The following is a 17,439-nucleotide window of genomic DNA, read 5'->3' on the forward strand; positions in this document are numbered from 1 at the left end:
GATTTCGAGAAAAGTATCCGAGGTGTTGATAAATCGATGTAACTGAAAACGTTGTTGCAGAACTTTTGCAGTATTAATTTAGAACGTATCAAATTTTCTCGCTTTTGATCATTGAAAGTTTTGAAGTTTTTAGAATTAAACAGTGGACAAATATAACAACTACTCGGTTTCAATCCGTTATATTTGTATTTGTTTCGATATATTACGATTAAGATATTCGTAGGACTCTAACTAAATATTATTCTGAGCGTTCTATAAAAACATGTGATGTTTTCATTGAATCATGTAATGAATATTGTATATTTGATACTCGTGTTATGCGATCTACGTCTCATGAGATGATGACGTTGATGTAAACAGTGATTGACACGTGACCAAAATTTTATTGGTGCAACGTGTTGACCAATGTCGATGCAACAGTAAGGTGAAATCGCAAAGAGAAATGTACGAATGAATTTCTGATTTGTGTTACAAGTTAATACATAAACTTTGACCCCATTACAGAAGTATCTCTCAAAGTCACCTAAAAAACTATGGAAGCGATTAAAGATGCATAATGCGCATAAATCTGCGACCACGTCCTAAAGTCATATTCTCAAAATACTATGTTGATGTAATGGTTTATTTAAATTATCGTTTAGTAAATAAGCTTAGTGATTTTTCCTGGACTATACGTTTAGTGATATACATATCCATTATGCAAAAATCTTCATCACTTGAATTCTGAAAAATTTCCTTACACTGCTTGTCCTGTTGCTTGTAATAAGTCGTTTGTTCTTAATAAAAATAAACACCTAATGCGATATTATTACAATATTGTAGTGTGAGTTGTCAACAATTGTCAACATTTGTCCACACTGATTTGCATACTGCGTATATATTCATTCCTAAACCTAAATACTTTTTGTTACTTTTTGTATTGTACAGTATATATAAATATATACCTATGCATACATATGTATACCGTAGAAATTAATTCGTTTTTAATTAAATTACTACGTCGCGGTTTGTAAGTCTGTCGAACAGAACCTTTAATTGAGAGTATATATAAATGTCTTTAGGAAAACAAAATCGTTAACGCTGTAGGTGTGTAGCTGTACGGATCGCTGTTTTTAGATAAATGTGTCAGCTGTCAATTTTGATAGCACAAATACACGCGAAATCTTTTGTTACAGTGAAATTTTACTTATCGACGGTTGTTTAAATTTTATTAAGTAGTTCCGTGTACTACAAATTAGCAAATACTATTGAAATATTTATATATGTAGGCTGTATGTGTATATATGCTAAATGATTTTATTATTTCGTTGTATAGAATTATTGTTACACGATCCATTTTATCAGTGTATTACTTGTTAATTGTTTACTATTACGAACTATTATAAAATTCTTATGAGAAATTATTGTTATGATTAAGTATCATATTAAACTTATTTGTCTTTCGTTTAGTGGAGATTGCTAATGAAACTATCAGTGGTAGCAAGCAACAGTGTAAATTATTTTCATTAATGTCGTCCACGTTTGTCAAAGATGAATCTCCACCTGAATTGCTTTTTCAAAGTGTGAATGGGTGTACCCTGAAACTTGTTGATAAAAGCGCAAAGTCTAAAAATGTTATGAAATTTGTTCTGTATAAAAACACACGTTTAAACATCAATGTGACTCTCCTCTTATTATTCACAACATTGTGCTTGTGGAAACTATTTGATACATTAGTACCACTTATAGTATCCTTATTAGTTTTGGTATTGCAGTTAATTCATTTAATTACTTCTGTGAATAAAGGTTTGTTTAATGATTATATTCACTGTAAATGCGTTTGAATTATATTAATATCTATTTTTCTTTGTAGATACGCTACTAGTGGTAGAATTTATTGGTATATATACAGAAGGAAAGAAATTATTGTCTGGGTCAAGTTCTTGTGAATTTGTACCTTGGGACACAGTTGTTGATGTATTTATTAATGAAGTTATAACAGGGGTAAGTATTAAAAAATTGTTATTTTAATATATTTTTACTTTTAAGCAATTATTATAAATGAATTTCTATATGTACTTTCAGCAAAAGGTTCTGTATTATCTTACAATTATAGTGAAGGAATCGTTTGGTGGAAAGGATACCATAAAATTGATTCCTTTGTTCAGAGAATTAATACCCGAACGAAAATGCCTGGAATATATGTACGAGAGACTAGCTGGATTGATTGGATCCAACAAAGGGAAAATCCAGTTTTAACAGTTCCAAGTTCATACTGGTTATGCTATAAAAAGAACATATATAAATTTATTCTTAGATATCATCGCACTGCTCTGTAGGTTTCCTTAGCAATATACTGCTTTCAATATTATAGATTTTATAATACGCCTATTTACAGAAATTTAACACAGTTTCCCTATGGAAAGGAACTGATGAAAATAATTAGAAGGATTATAAAAAATCAACCGCGTCAAGGGCAACAATTTAGCACGAGTAATCTTTTAGTTACTTACAGTATCCTTTTTCTGAATTCAACATACCTATTAAAATATTTCATTTTTACTTTTATATTATTGTAAGTTTCTTAACTGTCACGTACAACGAAGATCATACATCGTGGACACGGCAGGATAAAATGTTCGCACTAATGAAATTTAAAGAACGATCTGTTTCAGCATTTTCTCATGCCTTTGTTCTTACTATTAAAATAATGTTGCCTTTGGAAAGTATAGAACAGACTTCAAAAAATAATCGATTAAATACTAGTTCTAAAATTGACAATTTTACAAAAACATCCTCCAACAAACAAACAAGCTGTGTACAATCAAATAAGTTAATAAATAGTCCTAAAGCATCACTTGAACCATCTGTACCACACAATGATTTATCTGAAACTAAAACAAAAGCAAATAAATGTTTAAAAAACTCAATTGTAATATTACAAAACATAAATAAGAATCAAAGTAGAAGTGGTACAAGTTCAAAATTGCCAAATAGTACTGCAAACAAAGTTGATGAAAATAAAATAGCTGCTGATCGATTGGAAGAATCCAATTGTTCAGTAGATGAAAATATGCAAGATAAAACTGTTGGTAACAACAATATTACTGCTTCGAATATTAACAAAATATCGGAAGATAGTAATACTGTTGATGCTACTAATATCGATTCTATCAATTTACCATATCAATACCTGATAGAAAGAGAGATAGAAGATGCAAAACGTAAGATGTTAGACGACGAAGTTTCTTCGAACGAAACGAAGAAACGTAAGATAAAAGAAATAGATGAACATTCCACAAATTCTGTAAAATCACTTACAGATATTGCACAATCCGAAGAAATACATTGTCAGAAAAAAAGGAAACATTTAATAGAGAATATCCAATCACGATCTTCTGATATTACAGATTTAGTAATGGAAGGATTAATGTTCACAATTCGGCAAGAGCAAGATGCTGTAGCAGTTATAGAACAAAAAACCAAATTAGAGATAGATGAGGTACTGGAAAATTCGGAGAAAATTGAAACGAAAGAGGGAGAAAAATGTTTACGAAATTCTAGTTTGCTTGGATTAGAAAACTTAATAACAATGATCGAATTACCCAAAAAAATGGAAAATAAATATAAAAGTCCGAATATAATTACACCTGAATCGAAAAACATGCAAATGCAAACTTCTTCAAGTGTTATCAATGACGATAAGAAGGACAATGTTGCAAATAATAGTTCATATCTTGAAATGTATGAATATAAATGCAATGAGAACATGAATATTACTGAGAATGATGATGCAGAGTACGAAGAGGAAGAGGATATTATCCCCGAAGCATTACAAGATGATATCTTTCGACCTTCGTTACTCGATTACGAAGAAATAGATCGAACTAAAGATAAATTAGAGGTTATGATTGATAAAGATTTATTAATGGATGATATAGATACTGATGAATTAATCAAATCTGAAATAACAACTGAACATAATTCCCCTTGTAGGAAAGACTTAGTATCAAAGATCAATGTAAAAACTAGTTGCTCGAATAATAGTTTGGATGTCAATCATACATCGACGTTTAATAATGCTAAAAGATTGAATGTTCCAGTAGTGATTTCGAACGAAATTATCACGGTAGATCAAATACCAAGATCGTTACAAAAAATACTTAAAAAACAGTCACCAATAAAGAATAATGAAAAGGAAATGGATGAAGACTGTACGAACGTTCATAAAATGCAATCATATGAGGAAAAAGATTCTGCTTCTAAGATTGAGTCAAGTGGACACAGTTCGAATCAGATGTTTCAAAATACACTAAATTTAAACAATTCTGAGACTCTTGTTCATACTGATGAAACTCATGAAAATAAATTAAAATTAAAAAAGGAAAAATCACCTGAACAAATTACAAACACTAGCAAAGCGGAACAATTATCATCGAATGAAATAGAAGACATTACAGACGAATTTTATCAAGAACTTTTACTTGTTCAAAAGAAGAAGAATTTGCCTAATCAAAGATATCTAAGACCAAGAAGAAAATCCCTAAATATGCTATCGAATACAAATCTCGGTGACACACATATAGAAATAATGAAATTTTTTCATGATATTACAAGAGGTGCCAAGGTTGTCGTAAAACGTATGAGTACAAAAAGTATACACAGTATAATAGAAAAAAGTTCCTCTTTAGCAACATGTATGCAATAAGAATAAGTTTTTAAATAAGAATTCGAAAATGTCATGCATGAAATTGTATTATTTATCTTTAATTCAATTTGTATATTAATATTAAGCAATTAATGGTGTACTAAAATATGAAATATTAATGAGAAATACATGTATAACGTTATATTTAAGATTTTATTACTTGAAAAACATAAATTTAATTTTTCAATAGTTTATTAATCTCGGACATTTTTTCACGATTAACTTGTTCTGCAACAGCTTTCAAATTATTCAATTTACTCGCAATGTTTTGCAATCTACAATCCAAGTGCTCAAAAGATCCTGCTTCTTTCTGGTAAAAATCAATGTTGAAGTCTGCTCTTTGTTTTAAGTCGGATGGTTTATCCATTATATTTAATTTCGGACATACTTTCGTCATCTGGAAAGTCCAATACGTTATGAAAAGATGTGGCATGTCCGTTAGTTAGACGTGACAATATTACGAATACATCGAGAACATAAATTACGTGAATATCACTTTGAAGTTGGATAGATTTCCTAAACTCATTAACGCATCGTAATGGATATCGCTCTCTGGCGTCGCATAATTCGAACAGTGCGTCCTCGCATTGTTCTTCAAGATCATCTAAAAACAAACAAATTCGAATGTTACGTGACTTCCTTTTCTGCGTATATGTCGTTACTAACCTATTTTCGACATTGTTTAATTCGTACACTATTTTAATATCATTTCTATTCATTCAAAACTGAACGAGTTTATTATTTAAATATGTCATACTAAATTTTCAGTTTATTTTTGTACACGTAGCGACATCTATTAGGTTTAATATCAGTGGTGCCATCGGTGGCAAAACGCCTAAGCTTTGTGGAAAAATTTCACGTTGTTTCTTTAAGATGGCGCCATTGATAAAGAACTGATTTAACATAGTGGCGCCATTAATGGCAAAACACCTAAGTTTATAGTGTATATAGTCTAACATTTATTTTATTAATATGTAGCAAATATTAGCATTTCATATATTTATAATTTGTTATCTTCTTTGCTATTGCATAACTTTTTTTATTGTATTAGAACATCTTATTTAATAGCTCTGTAAAATTGATTTTTGGTATTTTAGATATTCTAAACATGTTCGAACGATTCCATCCCTGACGACCTCATCCTCCGTCTTTATTTCGTAAATTTAATAAAATTGTTTTCGTTTGAATCGTAACAGTGTTAGAAATAGAATTTTGGTTAGAATAGGACTTGGACTACATTTTCGAGTCGAAGAAAGATCTCACGTTTCAGGTGACGAGGCTTATCCCCATTTAACAAGCATCGCTTTTAAAGCGTATCATTCATGCCCCCCTTTCCACAAAGTGTACGCAGCTGCACTTTAGGATCCTATACATAGCAGCATCGTTTACTCGGGGGGTGCGCCTTTTTCGAATCTAGCGCGACAGATATCTTCGATCCGTCTCGACCGTTATTGGCCAAAGGACACTCACTCCTATAAGGGATCGTTCACAAAAGACGAATTGTTATTGAGAAGGTACCATTCGAAAAGACGCCACAGTTGATACTTAAACCAAACAAAATGACAAAATTTCTTCGAGATCGAAGAATGTATACGAAGAACTTGACTAGAATTTCTATCCTTTAGAACCCACTAGAACCTTAGCATTCCCAAATGAGAGCTCAAAGTGGACACTTCGTTGCAGTTACACAATGGATCCAAGCAGGGCCGGCGTTAGGGCGGGGCGCCAGATTTTTGGGGACGTCGCAGTCCGGTGTAGATTAGTAAAGCTGCTATTGTACATTGTAGTTTAACAATCTTTACAATCTAGCTACAGATTCATCGTTTGATATCATTACCTTGTCTTCTTTTCTTAAAAATTTTAAGCCTCTGAAGGGGCGCCACGATAATCTTGCCCGGGACGCCAATATTGCTAAAACCGACCCTGGATCCAAGTAGATTCGCTCCTGAGCTTCGTAGTGTGAACGGTTCGTAAAGTTCGTAAAGGTGTAACAGTGTGTATCGGTGGGGCCGGTGGCGTTAGGGGAGGGGGATCTAGCTCCATACACGCAACGTGCACATCTACAGTAGTACAGTACCGTACGGCGCGTTACGTGTGCGAGTCAGTGGTTTTTCAATGATGCCTTGGTGATGATGGGATTTTAACGTACGAACGCTTCCAAAAACGTAAAGGTAGGTGAGCCAGTCGCTACAGTGATCGAAAAAGCAACGTCTCGGTGACATACGTCGAAGATATCGGCCGTGAATTTCGTGAAACAAACGGGAACAGCGTCGAGCGATCAATGTTGGTTCGCGGGTGTGCCCGTTTCGTTTGCCCAGCCCCGCGTGTGCTCCCTTTTTTTCCCCCCTTTTGCTTTTCCTCAGGAGAATTCGTTTTTTTTTCAGATCGACACCCAATCGAGACGATCCCCTTAAACGTTCCACGATCGATTAAACAGGTAGCGAAGAGTCGTTCGGCTCGGGCGATGGTGAAAATTTTCGTTTCCGTTAGCGATGTTGTGATTTCGAAGGACAACTACGGTGAGATCATCGTGACACCGTCACCTGTGCGCGAACCATGTAACAATTCTGGGTTCACCCTGCATAATTCTTTCTTTTTCTCTCTATCGTGACGAGAAATTAGTATTCCTAAGGTCTATGGTGTTCCTAAGCTCCGACGCGATTAGCCGGGCACGCTGACACATGTCGATCTATACGTTTGCCCGTCGCTTTTGCTTTATTTTTTTTTTCTCGCGGAGAGCACGCCCATTTTTCGCGTCTCCATTGGCAACTGTCGTCCCGTAACATTTTCACCAGATTTGAAAATTGCATTCGAAAGCTCCGAATCAATTCTACATATATCGGTTTAACAGAGATACATAGATCGAATTTTATTCCGAATAAATTGGTAGCAAATAGAAATCGCGTGACGCTATGCTCGTTTAGTCGATTGAACAGTTATTCCGACGATCTACGTTGTTTTCTTGTTGCTACAGCTCAATTCCGCTTTTACGCAACCATTTTTATACCTATTTATTCATTTGCTGGTTGTACGATTCCGATTATTGCGGAAGTTACGCGCTAATTGTTCATTCTTTATTTGTTATTCGAAACTTATTCGAAACTTCGTATCTACGTGATTATTTTACTCGTCTGTTTTGACATTTCGATTCGTAAGTGTGTGTACGCCGGAAGTAGATAAAGTCTCATCGAATGCTCAGCGATTCATTCGTAATTATAAAGTTATTGTATAAGTTAAATTCCAATGTTTATTTATAAAATCGTATTGGTCGGTTTTCTTTAAGGTTTTATATCTTAGCATGATCCATAAAGACGAAGAAAATGTCGCGAATAGGATTTGAAGAGCGATGATTTCATTCGTCGAGTTCGTTTGAACCGTGGGAAGATTCAATAGATGAATTTCCGGTTTGAGAGCAGTATCTAGTGCATTGTATTTTCGAAGTGAAATGAATCTAGAAGCTCGATTTCGTTCGAAGTTTCTCGTTCCTACGGTGATATTTTTCATGTTCAACGAAAAATAATCGACGAACGTAGAAGCGATAATTGTAAAAATATTCTCGATTAAATAATCATTAAACTTCTCTATATTCACGATTTATATTTATCACTTTCCATTCGTGGAAGAAAGAGGAAATATTATTGAGAAATTGTTCGATATTCCGTTTGCTTTTTGTGTTTCAAAATCGGGGGCCCGCACGCTGTGTACACTCGTAGTTACGTCACTGTTACGTGCGAATTCTCGACGCTACGATAAAATGCATTCGTGAATTATTTTTTGGAAAATATGAAGACAGTCATTTTTCTATTTTTAGATCAAGAAAATACTGGCTGATCATGAAGTTCGTCGTGTGCATTATCTCCACGTTGGTACTGCAGACATCGGCTATAAGTGAGTATACTTTCGTTGTTTCATATAGGTCACCATAAATTGGAAGCAACACTCGTTACGACTGATTCAGTTTTTATAACTGTATTTGATTTTTAATTATAGTTCGTATCCTGGACGTTATAGGAGGTGAAAATTATAAAAATTGCCAGAGACGAATAGATAGACTTGCTTACTTCTAATTTGATAGATGAATAGTTTAATTTTTCATTAAATTATATATATATAGAAACATAATGCTACAACAGAATTTGCAAGAGGATAGTTTTATGCTTTTATTACTATTGCTTAGTTACAGTGTATAAAATTAAAAGCTTATATTATTCTGAGAGAGTATTTTGATTTCACTTAATTTCTTTACTTTGCAGTACATTAATTGAGACAGTCCACTCACAGAAAGCATTACTTCAAAGTGTATCAAATTATATATGTTTGCCATTTGTATCTTCCATTAGTTCAATCTCCACCACGGATATCCAAACAGCCCCCTACAGATGAGCAGCTGTTTCAAGTGGCCCAAGCAAGCATTAATGAGAATGACAAACCATTTTTAATTGAATGTGAAGCAGAAGGAGAACCTGCTCCGAGGTAAAGTGCATCTCAAACTAAATAAATATATATTAAAATAGCAATTTTTCTAATTTTCGTACAAAGATTTCAAGCTACTTTCATTTTAATCTATTAAAGTTGCTTGTAAGAAAGTAGTAATTTTGTAGGAAGTTTTAATTACGGAATAATGCAATGTTAAGATCACAATTTCCTCCAAGATCCCATTCATGTAGTTTCATTGCACTTGTGTTTAAGTGCACTATCTCTGTCCTGCAAAGAAGCCAGAGTAACTGGTCTTAATTACAAGGATGACCTCATAGCCTTAGGGGGTATAAAGTTACCAGTACCGATAAAGATACCTTACTTGTGGTGTGAATTGTAGATGCATGGGAGTGGCTTGGAATCAAAATAAATGATTAAACATAGAAATTAAAGAATATAGATTTTTTTTAATACTAGTGAAACTCGTCACATAACCGTTTCTAATTTAATCGTTTATTTAAATGTTGAACTGTACTTATGGAAACTTCATATTTCGTTTAGGTATCGCTGGATTAAAAATGGAAAGAACTTCGAGTGGCCAGCGTACGACGACCGCATCTCTCAACAGCCAGGTAGAGGTACACTGGTGATCTCGAGACCACGCGATGAGGATCAAGGCCAGTACCAGTGCCACGCAGAAAACGAATGGGGAATAGCGACTTCCAATTCTGTTTTCGTCCGAAAAGCTGAATTGAATTCCTTCAAAGATCAAAATCCCATAAGTCTGGACGCGCAAGAAGGACAACCATTTAAATTGACATGTCATCCGCCAGACGGTTGGCCAAGACCGAACGTGTACTGGATGATCCAAGACGCCGCTGGGGGCATCAAATCGATCAATAATTCGCGAATGACATTAGATCCCGAAGGAAACCTTTGGTTCAGCAACGTCACCAGGGACGACGCATCCGACGATTTTTACTATGCATGCGCAGCTACATCTTTATTCAAGAACGAATACAAATTAGGAAATAGAGTACTGTTAAACGTTATCTCTTCGGGGATGTCGGCTAGTCAGAACAAACACGAACCAGTTAAACAGTACGTCAGTAGGAAAAATGAAGTTGCCTTACGCGGTAAGATGATCGAATTGTATTGCATATTCGGTGGAACGCCACTGCCACAGATAATATGGAGTAAAAACGGCGAGGTGATTAGAACTAACGATAGAATAACCCAAGGGAATTACGGTAAATCGTTGATAATAAAACATGTCAATTTCAAAGACGAGGGATCGTATGTTTGCGAGGCGTCCAACGGAGTCGGAGACGCGAAATCGTATTCTATAAACTTGCAAGTAATGGCGGTACCATTCTTCACCATCGAACCTGAGATAATAGACGCGGCTGAGGACGAAACCGTCGAGTTCAAGTGTGCAGCTAACGGAGTACCTCTTCCGGAAATAAAATGGATTTACAACGGTAAACCGATATCAGAGGCTCCGCCGAACCCTCGCAGAAAAGTAACGTCGAACTCTATCGTTATCGAGAAACTGACAAAGAAAGATACAGGAAATTATGGATGCAACGCTACAAATTCATTGGGTTACGTATATAAAGACGTCTACGTAAACGTTCTAGCTTTAGAACCCGAGATCACCCAACCCCCGCAAGATATCTCCACGGTGGACGGGAAACCTGTGAGACTGACCTGTCGCGTATTTGGAGCACCGAAACCAGCCGTTAAATGGGTTAGGGGTGGCCAAGAATTAACAGGGGGTCGATACAAGACTTTAGCGAACGGCGACTTAGAGATTGAAAACGTAATATTTCTAGACGCTGGTAACTATACATGCCACGCGTCTAATAAATTCGGAGAAGTAGAAGCTACCGGTACTCTGCTAGTAAAGGAACATACGCGAATCACGGACGAGCCAGAGGATTACGAAGTCGCTGCAGGTTCTACAGCAACGTTTAGGTGTAACGCCGTCACGGATTCGAGTTTGACGTTAACGATCGATTGGCTGTGCAATAACCAGTCGATCGATTTCGATATGGAACCGCGATTCATACGAAGTACCGATTACTCTTTGTTGATCACGAAGACGACTGAGTTAGATTCAGGTACTTACACGTGCGTCGCTCGCACCGAATTGGACCAGACGAGAGCACAAGCAACGTTAATAGTCCAAGATGTGCCGAATCCACCCAAATTGATTAATGTACGTTGCATGGGGACCGAGTCTTCTGTTCATTGGACTCCCATGGGCGACAACAGAGCTCCCATTTTAAGATATACCATCCAACACAACACTACCTTCACGCCAGATACCTGGGAAATATCCAAGGATGACGTACCAGCCACCGAGCAAACGTACGTCGTGCCTATGACGCCATGGGCTAATTACACGTTCCGTGTATTAGCCTGGAACAAAATAGGGCCCTCGTTACCCTCGCCGCACAGCGACGTGTGCTCCACGTTGCCTGACGTTCCTTACAAGAATCCCGATAACGTTGTCGGTAAAGGCACCACTCCGCAGAATCTCGTTATATCTTGGACAGTGATGCCGCAGATAGAACACAATGCACCCAAATTCATGTACAGAGTGTATTATAAACGGGACATACCCGGAGAGAAGTGGACCATAGAGGATATAAGCGACTGGAAGAAAAATAGTTTAGTGGTAGACAATCAACCTACTTACCAGAAATACAAAATCAAAGTCGTGGCTATAAACGAGAAGGGAGAGTGTAGAGTCGCACCCAGCGAAGTGACCGGATTTTCTGGAGAAGATGTTCCGCTGCAAGCGCCAAGTAACTTCACGTTGAACCAGGTAATGTCGAGTACCACCGCCCAACTGTCGTGGAATCCGGTTCCCGAGGACTCTGTACGCGGCGAATTACAAGGATATAAGATTCAAACATGGACAGAGAGGGATGGAGAGAAAGGATTGCGAGAAATCGATATAAGAGGCGGTAACAGGACGAATGCGATGGTCAACAAATTCGTCCCCTTCAGCAAAAATTACGTTCGAATTTTAGCGTACAATGGCAGGTAATGAAAATCAAATTATAATTTATTTCTGAATATTCTGTTGTTGTATGTGCAATGTCATTTGTTTATCTAAGGTATGCTGGACCGCCATCCGAAACTTTGAGCTTCGACACGCCGGAAGGTGTTCCAGGAACAGTTCTCGCTTTCGAGGCGTATCCTATGGGCTCCAGCGCCTTATACTTAATGTGGACGAAACCCGCGGAACCGAATGGCATCCTCACTGGATACAGAATTTATTATCAAGTCGTAAACGGAACAAATTTGGGACCCTTGTTAGAGAGAAAGCCGCACATCTCGGATCCGGAAGCTACAGGAGCACAGTTGGCGACGCTGGCACCTAATACGAAGTATCGTATACATATTCGAGCGACGACGAAAATTGGCGAAGGGAACGAGTATGTTATTCTTTATATGGGATAGCTAATTCAACATTTACTACACATCTTTCTACGATATCTAAACTTCTATTTACTATTTTAGCTATTTCATTGAACAAAAGACGCGTACATCTCAACGTCCAGATATGCCATACTTCACCTGGGAAACCATCGCGAAAGAGAACGGATACTCGAACGTACGTATCAATTGGCAGGTGAACCTCCACGGAAATCCAGGAAGCCACTTCTTCGTGAAATACAAACTCAAAGGCGAGACGATATCTCTCGAGTCGGATCCAGAGTATTACTCGAACACGATCGAAATTCGCGGGCTTCAAAGCGGCGAAGTGTACGTGATGTCCGTGGTTGCCGTGGATGGAAATTATTTGACAGAGAGCGAACCACAGGAAGTAGAAACGAGTAGCGAGGGACCCATTATTCAACCTAAAGAAAATGTCGCGACCGCGGGGTGGTTCATAGGAATGATGCTGGCGATCGCCTTCCTTCTTTTGGTACTTATAATCGTCTGCGTCATCAAACGCAACAGAGGCGGGAAATACGCGGTACACGAAAGGGAATTGGCTGCTGGACGAGGCGACTATCCCGAGGAAGGCGGTTTTCACGAGTATTCGCAACCTTTGGACACCAAGTCAGCGGGTGGTCGCGCGTCTTTGGCGTCTTCCTCTCATCAAGATGGTAAACATCCTGAATCTGACACCGATTCTATGGCGGAGTACGGAGAGGGTGATACAGGTCAGTTTAAAATATAATAAAGGTCGGATTATATTTAGTTAACAGAGTAATAAGGCAATTCAGGTATGTATCATTACATTCCTAATAGTGCATGCACGAATGCACCAATTCCCACGTACATGCAACCGGAAGCATGGTCAGAGACGTTTATGTTCCGACGATTTCTTTGTTGCGTTATTGAAATTTATTATATATTATACAATATTTATTTATGTATGGATCGTCCATTTCCTCCGCATAGCACTTTCATTTTTGTTCCGCATTTTATTTGCTTTATTGCTCAATTTCATGCAGAAGGTATGAACGAAGATGGGTCATTCATTGGTCAGTACGGTCGGCACCGTAAACCAGAACCAAACTCACAAGCATTCGCAACATTAGTTTAAGGTAGGTTGAACGATGCTTTCATACACAAATTACAATATTGTCCGTTTCACCTTCTTCGAAATTGTAATTCTAAATGCGAAGGTGTAAGTTTGAATGTCCATTCTGTTGAAGGACGTTTCACGGAGGATGGTTCTTTCATCGGACAATACGGACCCAAAGGTAGACCAGAGGAAACACCACCCATTCCAAGTGGTACTATGGCCACGTACGTGTAACCTCTGCCATTATCTTATTCAAGCCGCATAAAAAAATTGTTTTCTTGTCAGAAGCAAGGACCTCGGTCCTTGCCAACCGCAGCAGCTCTGCTATGCACCTTGCGCTGGGCGCAATGTCCAACACTATACTGCCAATTAGACTTTGGTTTTGGGTTTTATAGTTTACGTAGAAAGATAGGTGAACGTTTCGATATCGAGTTCGAAGTAAAGAATATACAAGCGTCGTTCGAAGATAAATTCCTCTCAAAACGTTTCGTACAAGTTTAGACGCGTTGCTCGAACGATCGAGCGATCTTTTAGTATCGGAAGAAAGTTGATCTGCGACAAGTCTTCGTATCGCGCGAGTTACGAATACCCATTTGTTAGTCGATCGAAAATTAGTTTCGAGTAATGAGTTTGTTGACGGTCTTTGACTAATTATAAAACCCAAAGACGATAGGTGTCTCATAGCGTGCAAGCTATTCATGGACATAATATAGTAGAAAGTATTCTAGCATCGACCGTAACATTTGACAAGGCCAGATTCAAGCGGACACTTCAGCTTACGACAGGGTATACGAGTTATGTTTATATTGTTCTAAGTATGTATGGCACAAAAGCTTGATGCACTTTTGAGGCTGCATATAGGATCACGTCTTTCGAGATAGAGAAAAAGAGATAATCGGTATCGATCATTCGGTTTACGCAAAATTGGTTAGATCGGTGTTACTTATATGCAATCTTGAGAACGGATGGACTGATATGGAATGGTGCCGCAATCTGGCCTCGACTGATTCTAATTTTAACTTAAAAAAAAAAAGTAAAAGATTGTTCTAAGGAACATTTAGATGCAATCAATTTTTACTCTGCCGACAGAGGGCCAAATATAACGAATCAGTGACTATCTACAATTATCGTGCACTTGCACTTTCATTAACGATACACGAACGACAAAAATATATGAAAGATATTATTAGTATGATATTAAAAAGAACATTGTACATGCACTATAGTAGTTAAAGGAAAAGGAAAATGTCACATGGCCTCTAATTGTTGCTTTTTGTATGTGAAACGTGCTTTAGCTGAAAACGAAAGTCCTTTTATTTTTATGAATGTTTACTTTCCTTTTTTGGTAATTTTATTATAATCCCATGAATATAGGCTATTGATTATTTAATATATTAAATATTGAACATATAGAGACATATATTGATTATTAATTAATGCTTAGAGTCTTAAAAGAATGCGATCACACAGGAGCAGCTATTATTACGTTTTAGTATATAAAGTGTTATGAAATCATAGATGATTCGTTGATTTCTTCGAGAGTAAATGTACGTTTTATTTACCGTATTAAGTTTAGCATATTCAATGCAATGTACAGGTTGTCTGCAAAAGTGTCGCGAGCAAATATGTCAGGTACAAAAATAAGAAAGGTACAAAATATAGAATACTTACACTACATGCGCGCGTGAAGTTCGTAAAAATGTATATGATACTTCCAAAAGGATACGTAGCTCCCAGCTTACAAAAAAAACAACAAAAAAAGAACGATGAACTGCATAGCAATTATTCTGTCCAATTTTCTTCGAAAGCTTTACCGAGTGCCCATTGTTAAAAAGACACGTTTCCTTTAATGAAAACTCTCACGTTTCAATTAATATTTGTCAAGGTCTTTTTTGCCGATTACCCTGTACAAATGGCTTGGACGTCACGTAATTTTTACGAACTCTATATATATAAATATATATATATATATATATACATACGTATGTAGACGACTACAAAAAGGGAGATGTATTGTAAATTAATGAAAACAATAATTTATTGTAAAAATACCGAAGTATATAAAAGGAAAAAATGAAGTGCAGAGACATATATGTAATATATTAGAGTGACATTTATTGTAAACTTGTATTAAATTATATTTCCAAGGATAAGCATAGACGTCCAAGTCAGTTACAAGCGCACGCGATTATGTTTCCAATGTATTTTTCTAATCGTACTATCTTCTCTATATTTTCGAAGCGTTTAAAAATCACGTACTCTATGGTTTTGAATCTCCAGTTGGATTGAACACGTGACAACTTATGTGAACTTCCAATAACTTTCGTAAACCGCAACTGGTATTTTGATACTTTTTAATATATTTTGATACATTTTTTTTTCTTTATTATTTCATTACTCGTTATACGGGTGATAGACTTTCATTTTGTATTCACGGTAGAAATGTGAGAAGCATTCAGCTCGAATCAGCTTGTTTTGGATTTAATTAGTTTTTCTTTCTTTTTATCGATGTATCGACGATTTTATTTATATACCGTCGACGCAACATTTACATGACAAATACGATGCGCGACTTCTACAAACGTGCCGCAGAATTTACAACGACGGGACGGCGCATGTTGTCCATAAAAAATGTCAAAAATAACGCAAAAAAGAAAAGGAAGAAAAAAGTACACCCGTTCGAACATGTGCGCGCCTATCGTGCTAACCTTTTAATTGTACATTATCTTATTACTATTAAGATATTAATGCGTTTCCCGTCAGAAAGATGCACAAAGAACGCGAATACGTTCTTCCTGCATATTTTTGACGGGTGCCATTGTTTCAATATTTTTTCTACAAGGTAGAGACTGCAGAGTTTAGCAACCCAGTCGAAGGTTCTTTCATCTCATCACGCGACAAATCGCGTTGCGTCTCATTGCGTTACGAATGTTATGTAAAAATTTAATCGATTCGCTTTAAGTTCTGACCGTTTATCAGCGATTACGATAACGCGCATTCCAACGCCTGTGTAACATCTCTCCCATGTCAATAAAAAGATAAATAAAACGAAAATATGTATAAATTAGTATATAATCCGATCCATTGTGTGTTCGATAAAGGTTACGTTCTGAATTATAAATGGAAGTGTAGAAATTAGGGGCGTTTTTATTTGTTACACCCATCTGCGATCTCTGTACTCAAAACTTTGTAATAATTCCCGTGCGACTAGTAGATGAAATTAAGTTAAATTTATGGATTATTATCGATGGAGATGCCAATTTGTTAGTCTTTCCAATCGCAATCAGCGAAGGTCATGAAAAGATTGTATAAAAAGGTAACGATGGACCCCCTGCGGTTTCAGGGCCCTCGTTGCATCGTCCTCGAAGACGCGGGCCCCTCTGTTCGACGGGAGCGCGTTCGATCAGGCGAGCAAGAGAGCCGCGCGGACAGAAGTCGAACGAGATGTGACCGATAATGTAATTATGCGGGACAGGTTTTTTGTGCCGGTACTCTAACTTGATCTCTCGTGAGTCGTTCTCCTCCTCCCCTTCCACCCGATCTCTCTCCTCTCCTTTCTGTCCTTCCTTTTTCCTGGCACCATCCTTATCCCTCTTCCTACCTCACCCTCTTCTGTTACAACTTCTCGCTCCATTTCTCTTATCTACTTTTTTCCAATTTTGCGATACTCTCAGAATTGTGACCAGTTACATCTATGCAACGAGTAACTTTTAGTCGTTGTCAACTTTTAGTCAAGCTTTATTCGTACAAGTTTTTACGAATAAGCTTTGATCTAGATAAAGAT

The 17,439-nt window shown here is 36.9% G+C and overlaps 3 protein-coding genes across 7 annotated transcripts; 2 read left to right on the forward strand and 1 right to left on the reverse strand.

Moving 5' to 3' along the window:
- Positions 1-949: 949 nt before the first annotated feature.
- LOC128893991 (uncharacterized) lies at positions 950-4,831 on the forward strand. Of its 2 annotated transcripts, XM_054155347.1 has the most exons (6): positions 950-1,086; positions 1,450-1,785; positions 1,853-1,983; positions 2,065-2,314; positions 2,378-2,493; positions 2,586-4,831. In XM_054155347.1, the coding sequence occupies exons 4-6, from the start codon at positions 2,169-2,171 to the stop codon at positions 4,685-4,687; spliced, it is 2,364 nt and encodes a 787-aa protein (XP_054011322.1). In that variant the 5' UTR covers positions 950-1,086; positions 1,450-1,785; positions 1,853-1,983; positions 2,065-2,168; the 3' UTR covers positions 4,688-4,831. The 2 variants fall into 2 exon arrangements, with proteins under 2 accessions (XP_054011322.1, XP_054011323.1); XM_054155348.1 differs by lacking the exons at positions 950-1,086; positions 1,450-1,785; positions 1,853-1,983; positions 2,065-2,314 and having other exon boundaries at positions 2,560-4,831.
- LOC128893996 (uncharacterized) lies at positions 4,822-5,506 on the reverse strand. The gene is made up of 3 exons (XM_054155360.1): positions 5,354-5,506; positions 5,173-5,291; positions 4,822-5,084 (listed from the first exon to the last, which is right to left on the reverse strand). Exons 1-3 carry the CDS (start codon positions 5,364-5,366, stop codon positions 4,863-4,865), a joined length of 354 nt encoding a protein of 117 aa, XP_054011335.1. The 5' UTR covers positions 5,367-5,506; the 3' UTR covers positions 4,822-4,862.
- Positions 5,507-6,741: 1,235 nt separating this feature from the next.
- LOC128893728 (neuroglian) lies at positions 6,742-16,790 on the forward strand. Of its 4 annotated transcripts, none has more exons than XM_054154921.1 (8): positions 6,742-6,858; positions 8,499-8,575; positions 9,028-9,160; positions 9,665-12,157; positions 12,232-12,552; positions 12,638-13,287; positions 13,582-13,674; positions 13,786-16,790. In XM_054154921.1, the coding sequence occupies exons 2-7, from the start codon at positions 8,521-8,523 to the stop codon at positions 13,671-13,673; spliced, it is 3,744 nt and encodes a 1,247-aa protein (XP_054010896.1). In that variant the 5' UTR covers positions 6,742-6,858; positions 8,499-8,520; the 3' UTR covers position 13,674; positions 13,786-16,790. The 4 variants fall into 4 exon arrangements, with proteins under 4 accessions (XP_054010896.1, XP_054010897.1, XP_054010894.1 ...); XM_054154922.1 differs by having other exon boundaries at positions 13,585-13,674; XM_054154920.1 differs by lacking the exon at positions 13,582-13,674 and adding an exon at positions 7,072-7,206 and having other exon boundaries at positions 6,755-6,858.
- The last annotated feature ends 649 nt before the right edge of the window (positions 16,791-17,439 follow it).

This window comes from Hylaeus anthracinus, unplaced genomic scaffold (genome assembly GCF_026225885.1).
Source record: "Hylaeus anthracinus isolate JK02 unplaced genomic scaffold, UHH_iyHylAnth1.0_haploid 3, whole genome shotgun sequence".
Lineage (NCBI taxonomy): Eukaryota > Metazoa > Arthropoda > Insecta > Hymenoptera > Colletidae > Hylaeus > Hylaeus anthracinus.

Excerpts from the sequence above, each read along its gene's own strand:
- LOC128893991 (XM_054155347.1), top strand. The coding sequence starts at position 2,169 with ATGCCTGGAATATATGTACGAGAGACTAGCTGGATTGATTGGATCCAA. Across the intron at positions 2,315-2,377 it reads AGATATCATCGCACTGCTCT|AAATTTAACACAGTTTCCCT; the intron begins GTAGGTTTCCTT and ends GCCTATTTACAG. Across the intron at positions 2,494-2,585 it reads TAATCTTTTAGTTACTTACA|ATCATACATCGTGGACACGG; the intron begins GTATCCTTTTTC and ends CGTACAACGAAG.
- LOC128893996 (XM_054155360.1), bottom strand. Across the intron at positions 5,085-5,172 it reads AACTTCAAAGTGATATTCAC|ATGACGAAAGTATGTCCGAA; the intron begins GTAATTTATGTT and ends TGGACTTTCCAG.
- LOC128893728 (XM_054154919.1), top strand. The coding sequence starts at position 8,521 with ATGAAGTTCGTCGTGTGCATTATCTCCACGTTGGTACTGCAGACATCG. Across the intron at positions 12,158-12,231 it reads ATTTTAGCGTACAATGGCAG|GTATGCTGGACCGCCATCCG; the intron begins GTAATGAAAATC and ends TGTTTATCTAAG. Across the intron at positions 13,288-13,785 it reads GTACGGAGAGGGTGATACAG|GACGTTTCACGGAGGATGGT; the intron begins GTCAGTTTAAAA and ends ATTCTGTTGAAG.